The sequence below is a fragment of the Impatiens glandulifera genome, chromosome 5 (assembly GCF_907164915.1).
Source record: "Impatiens glandulifera chromosome 5, dImpGla2.1, whole genome shotgun sequence".
Taxonomy (NCBI): Eukaryota; Viridiplantae; Streptophyta; class Magnoliopsida; order Ericales; family Balsaminaceae; genus Impatiens; species Impatiens glandulifera.
Genome location: NC_061866.1, coordinates 44,696,727 through 44,703,584, shown reverse-complemented (window position 1 = coordinate 44,703,584; position 6,858 = coordinate 44,696,727). Strand labels below are relative to the sequence as shown.

Below are 6,858 nucleotides of genomic sequence, written 5' to 3'. Positions count from 1 at the left end.
CTTGATTATATGTGATTTAATGTTGCATAATTCCTTTGTAAATATGTATAACATGCTAAATAAATAAAATGGCAGGATCTTAAATCAATCTAAAATAATTTGAAAATCATTTAAAAACCAAAATCTGGCCTAAAGGGTCATCTTTAATCATGATCGATCATTTTTTATTTAAGTGGATTTAATCTGATTTTTTTACCCTCGTTGTTCTTATATTATATATTGAAAATTTGAGTATAAGAAAATTTAAGTTTAAAGATAAACAAGAATCATTTGATCGAAAATGAATTAAAAAAAATAAGAACTGACCTTAAAAACTAACTTTTGCTTGCTTTCAGTCATTTTATTTAAAATTAGTTTAATCTTCAATTTTTTTTCTACACTCATAGTGTTTATTTTGTATATAAAATATTTGAGCCCCAAAACATTTTGATTTCCATACAATTAAAATTAAAACATATTTGATCGAAAAATATTCAAGAAAACCTCACAATTAACCTTAAAAAAGTTTATGCCTTGTTTTATTGGTATTCTTGATTTTATTCTTTGTTTTCCTTGTATATACTGTAAATATATATATTGTATATATAACATTTGAGCACAATAATATTTGGGTTGGGAGTCATCCTTGGCTCGTATCTAAGAATCTGAGTTAGGGTGGGTTTTAAAAAAATTTGGTGTGGATTTAAAAAAAAATAAAAAGAAAATTTTAGATAAAATGAGTGTATAAATATAAATTTTGTTTTTTTAATAATTAGATAAACATATAATGAATTAAATTGAAAATATTTAAGAAATTAGGAAGTAATGGCATTTTTACCGTAAAAAAATAAAATAATAATAATAAATATTTTTTCGGGTTGGGCTTCATAGACCCGCCCTGACTACCTATTTGAATAAAATCTAGGATCCTCGGTCGGAGTCGGAAACATAGGAGTTAGTTTCCTTCTGTAGCGACGCTTGGAAGAACATCCCCACGCTTACTTGGAGCCTCCTGAAGGTCGGCACTTCTGCCGCTTTCTCCTATTGTGCGCTAGTCCGATTGAAAAAATATACCATTCGGCCGAGGATTTCAACGTTGGCTGCTACAGCGTGTGAGAAAGGAAAGTCGACGCTTCTGGACGCTTATTCCGTTGTTGTTTGTTGTTCTTCTTCTTCGTCCGACCGAGCCCTTTGTTGCTGGTTATATTTCTGACCTTTCTGACCGAGAAACTTAATTATTATAATGCTTCTGAGATTCGTTCAGGAAAAGTAGGAGAGTCTGCAAAGAATTTTCAAAGATTTACGAGCTCAGTAACTTATTAAGTAGTGTATTTTCTTATTTTTTATTTTCATGCTATGCTTTTTTTTTGTGATTAAACGTTTTTTTTTAATTTTTAATATAAATCTACCTTAAAACAAAATGTGAGTTCGAGACTTCAAACTTAAAAATAATAATAATTTAATTTAGTTGATTGTTTATTTTTTTTATAATCTTAATTTTATAAGTGAAAGATTCAAACTTTATGATTTATTAGTGAACGATTCAAAATTTAAGATAAATATTTATTTTTTAAGTGATGAGAATGACTATGGGCCAATGTATAAGTTTGCATTATGCTAGGACCATAGGTAAATGTATATGGTAATTGGTACATTATCCTAAACTCGACCATAATTGTTCATACTGTAATCATTCATTTTTTAAAATTATTACACAACACATTTAAGATTACATGTTTTATATATTTTTTAATTTAAAAAAATAACACGATCCTGCGTTTCAACTTATGACGTTTTTTATTGAAAATTAAACTCAAAGCAAAGCTTATTCTTACCTAAGATTTCAGATCAATTATTGGATCAATTAGTTGATGCCTTATGTGCAATGGATTGAAACTTAAAGTAATGGATGTTCTATCTTCCTCTTTTTTAATACTCTAATTTCTCCTTCTTTATTTTATAACTATAATTGACTACAAAATCTTAAATTGAATCAATAATGTTTCAAATGTAATTGATAATTTATTTAAACTTAGTAAAATCAATGCAATAAAAAATGAGTGAATCAAATTTTATTAGAGATATATATTATTAGTATAATAACATTTGCGTTTATGGATTTTACAAAAGTTTACTAATTGTGAAAATAATGTAAGCAATATCCTCAAAGTTCTTGTTAGCTTTTTCAAGCTTAGGAGGAATGACTGGCGGTCCGTCATATACATCGTCACATGACTCAGCTCCATCTATAACAGATATTAGATCACTATATATTTCTCTATTACCGGACTTTAGAGCTGCATTCACCTTATTGAGATTGTTCATTGCACTTTTGTAAGACATAGCACACGAATATAATTGATCTTTGGTCTCATTGTTGTTTGCATTTTTGTAAAGAGACGCTATCACAGTTAATGCACGATTACCCCTAGAATATGTCTTATCGATGAGTATTTGGACCAGGCCTTTCAGATCAGCGTGTACACTTCGAGGATCGGAATTCAATATATGATTGCAAAAGGTAGGGTTCTGAGTTTTTGAGCAAATATTTTGGATCAAAGTTGTTGAGGGCTTGACACTTGGACTTCTTATTGCGAAAGAAGTGGCGATGAGAACGTAACAGACTACGAAAAGAAAGACCGGAAATTTGGAGCTACAAGCGAAGGCCATAGTTGATATATATTATTGTTCTTCAATTTATTGAGTAATTTTGGATAGAAAATTATCTTACACTTATATATCATGTATTTTACAGTTAGAACACTAATATGTGTCAATTCTCTCTTTTTAATATTCTAAAGATGTTACTTTTTAAAAGGCTATGGTATTTGAATTATGAGTAAAGAACCTTTAATGTAAAAGAAAACTTTTGCATTGATCTATATACTTTTGACTAATTGCTAAAAAAATTAATTAAAGTAACCAGTAATTACAAAAATCTTCATCTTATGTTTAGTTTTTTTCTTTTTTTCTAAGAATTAATTTATTTTAATTTAGAAACATAATATGATACTTAAACATTCTTAGTCGGTCTTTAGACACAACTCTTAACCCTTAACCTTGTAGTGAGTTAATTCAACGGAATTACTAAAAGATAACAAAAAGTATAAATTCATTGATGGAAAACATTACTTAATTTATTAGTTTTTTACTATTTGTTTTTTTTATCAATTAAAACTCATTATAAAGGTAATTTATGTTATAAAAGTCGTGTTTAAGACACTAAAAGTCACGAAATATTATTAATATTTGTTTGATAGTTTATAAACGATGAAATGATAAAGAATTAACTTAAAAAGTATCCTTTGGAGTCAAGGCCTCACTCAAATCTTGGCCTTAACAAAACCAATATTCATTCACATGCTCTATAAAAAAAAAATTCAAGCATCCATTTGATTCATAGATTAGCTTACACTAGCGCAATATAATATGTAAATTAATGATAACTTATTTTTAACTTATTCTACATTTATGAGCATGTTTCTCATCGTTTAAACCATTATAAATTGTTTGTCTTATTTTTTATTATCTATTGATCTTGTTTTGAATAGTATTATTTTTTATTTGTCTTCTTTATTTTCAAACTAAAATATTAATTTCTTTGTGTTTGTCGTTTGAAAATTACCATATACAATGTAAATTGTCATATACTTTTTTTTCTTTAATTATTATTGTTCTATTTTGCTTGTTAATTTTTTTTAAGTAATCCATTTTCTTTAAATTAATAATATAATCAACTTGCAATATTCCAATTTCTCTTTTTTTTTCTTTTATAACCAGGGTTGACTAAAAAATCTTGTTGTTGGATTTGTCCAATAATTTGAATTGAATCTATAATGTTTGTAATTGACAATCTATTTAAACTTAGTAAAATCAATAAAATATGTGAATTAAAATTTATTAGACATGTATATTATTATTATTATTATAATATTTGTGTTTATGCCTTTTACAAAAGTTTATTAGACATGTATATTATTATTATAATATTTGTGTTTATGCATTTTACAAAAGTTTACTAATATTGAAAATAATGTAAGCAATGTCCTCAAAATTCTTGTTAGCTTCTTCAAGCTTAGGAGGAATGACTGGTGGACCGTCGTATTCATCGTCACATGACTCAGCTCCATCTATAACAGATATTAGATCACTATATATTTCCTTATTATTACCAGATTTTAGAGCTGCATTCGCATTATTTAGATTGGTCATTGAACTCTTATAAGACATAGCACACGATTGAAGTATTTCTCTAGTCTCGTTGTTGTTTGCGTTTTTGTAAAGAGACGCAATCACAGTTAATGCACGATTCCCCCTAGCATATGTCTTATCGAAGAGTATTTGGATCAAACCCTTCAGATCAGCGTGTGCACTTCGAGGATCAGAATTCAATATATTACTGCAAAGGGTAGGGTTCTGAGTTTTGGAGCAAACATTTTGTATCAAAGGATTTGATGGCTTGACACTTGGACTTCTTATTGCTGATGAAGTGGCGATAAGAACGTAACAGACTACGAAGATAAAGACTGAAAATTTGGAGCTACAAGAGAAGGCCATAGATATATATTATTGTTCTTCGATCTATTGAGTATTTTTTAGAGAAAATTATCTTACATTTATATATCATGTATTGGACGGTTAGAACACTAATATAGGTTAATTCTCTCTTTTTAATATTTTGAAGATGTTACCTTTTTTTAATAGGCTAGTTAATGACTAATTAATTATGGTAGTTGAATTATGAGAAAAAAACTCATTTAATGTAAAAAAAACTCTTGCATTGATGTGTAAATCTTTAACTAATTGCTAAAAATAATTAAGAGTAACCAAGTAATTACAAAATCAAAATTTTCATTTGAGTTTTTCTTTCTTAGAATTCATTTTATTTAATTTATAAACTTAATACAATACTTAAACATTCTTAGTGGGTTTTTAGACATGACTATTAACAGTTATCTAATAATGTAGTAGAGTTAATTCAATGGAGTTAGTAAAAGATAACAAAAAGTATAAATTCATTGTTGGAAAACATTACTTAATATATTTGTTTTTTACTATTTTTTCAATTAAAACTCATTGAAAGGTTAATTAAGTGATATAAATCGTATTTAAGACAACAAAAGTCACAAATGAATGAAGAGTAGTGTTAACTTCATAAATAATCATACTTCTAATAAAACCAATATTCATTTATAGCTCTATCAAAAAAAATAAAAATTCAAGCATCCATTTGATTGATAGATTAGCTTACACTAGTGCAATATAATATGTAATGATAACTTCTTTGTAACATATTTTACATTAACGAGCTTGTTTATTTTTTATTTTTTTAATTAATTCAAAAACCGAACCGAATTGAATAAATTCTAATTAAACCGAACCGAATTCGAATTTGACGGTTCAAATTTTTAATAATTCAAATTCAAACCAAATTCGATTTTTTTTTTATTTTTTGGAATAAATGAGAACTAGCATAACTCAAAATAAATTGCACCAGCCAAAAATTGAACCCGGATTTGTACCACTAGCCCACGAGTGCTTTTCTTTCTTTTTTTTATTATTAAATCTTGAATTCAAAAGATTCTAATTTGATTATTTTGAATTTTTTCTTAAGCTAAGTTTGGAAGAATATATAATATATATAAAAAAATGAATTCAGTTTTCGGTTTGGTTTTCGAGTTAAAACTCAAACTCGAAACTAATTCAAAAACCGTATTTGAATTCGAATTGGTTTGAAATTCGATTTGAAAACCGAAAATGAAATTCAAATTCAGTTTATTCGAATTCGGTGAGTTCGAATTCGGTCGAATATTCGGTTCAGACCAAATATTGAACACCCCTATGTTTATCATCGTTTAAAGAATTATAAATTGTTTTTTTCTACCATCGTTTAGACAACTAGCATGTAGTCTGTGCATTTTCACGAGTAATGATATAAAAATGTGGAAAATTTACAGTAAATATGTAATAGTATTTTTAATTTTATTTTTAACCATTTTAAATTTATTGGTGGGTCAACCCACAATCCGATCCAAGTATCTATTTACTCTCATATATATAACTTTTTTATATCTCGCGTTAATCAAATTTGGTGTTGAGTTTAAAATATAAAATCTTATTTAGTCTGGTTGGTTAAAGGATTGTATTTGTTTGGTTAGGTTACAAGTTCGAAACATACATATAATTTTTTTTAATTTTATTTTTAACCGTTTCAAGTTTATGGGCGGGTCAACCCACAATTCGACCCAAGTATCAATTACTCTCACATATATATTCAAATTAACTATAGCTCTCAACCCGATAAATCGGACACTTTGAAAATTAAGCATCATTATATATATATATATTATAATTGTTTGTCTTTCTTTCATCTATGGATCTTGTTTTGAATAATATTATTTTTTATTTGTCCTTTATTTTCAATCTAAACTATTAATTTCTTTGTGTGTGTCATTTGAAAATTATCAAATACAAAGTAAATTGTCATATACTTTTTTTTCTTTAATTATTATTATTATATCTTGCTTGTTAATTATTATTATTATTTTTTTAAGTAATACATTTTTTTTTAAAATTAATAATATAATCAACTTTTAAATGGATAATTTTTTGAGACAAATATGTGTTATTATTGTTCGTTGAGATGTTAAGTATTGTTAGGGATGTTGCGGAGAGACGTAGAGTGCTTAAACTCAATTTTCAAGTTTATGGGTTTGAGACTTCACGCAATGACTCATTTACAAAATTAAAATAAAAGTATATTCATGGTTAAAGAGGTTATGCAACTTTTTAAAAAAAATAAAAAGTTCTAAAATTATTATAGAGATGTATAATAATTTAACGTTAAAATCAATAATAATAATAATAATAATAATAATA

The 6,858-nt window shown here is 26.5% G+C and overlaps 2 protein-coding genes across 2 annotated transcripts; both read right to left on the bottom strand.

The window, feature by feature from the left end:
- Positions 1–2,100: 2,100 nt before the first annotated feature.
- Positions 2,101–2,649, bottom strand: LOC124939470 (pectinesterase inhibitor-like). Its single transcript, XM_047479942.1, has one exon. The coding sequence runs from the start codon at positions 2,647–2,649 to the stop codon at positions 2,101–2,103; it is 549 nt and encodes a 182-aa protein (XP_047335898.1).
- Positions 2,650–3,984: 1,335 nt separating this feature from the next.
- LOC124939469 (pectinesterase inhibitor-like) lies at positions 3,985–4,536 on the bottom strand. The gene has a single exon (XM_047479941.1). The coding sequence runs from the start codon at positions 4,534–4,536 to the stop codon at positions 3,985–3,987; it is 552 nt and encodes a 183-aa protein (XP_047335897.1).
- Between the last annotated feature and the right edge of the window lie 2,322 nt (positions 4,537–6,858).

What these genes read in the sequence shown, in the direction of transcription:
- LOC124939470 (XM_047479942.1), bottom strand. Translation starts at nt 2,649, where the DNA reads ATGGCCTTCGCTTGTAGCTCCAAATTTCCGGTCTTTCTTTTCGTAGTC.
- LOC124939469 (XM_047479941.1), bottom strand. Translation starts at nt 4,536, where the DNA reads ATGGCCTTCTCTTGTAGCTCCAAATTTTCAGTCTTTATCTTCGTAGTC.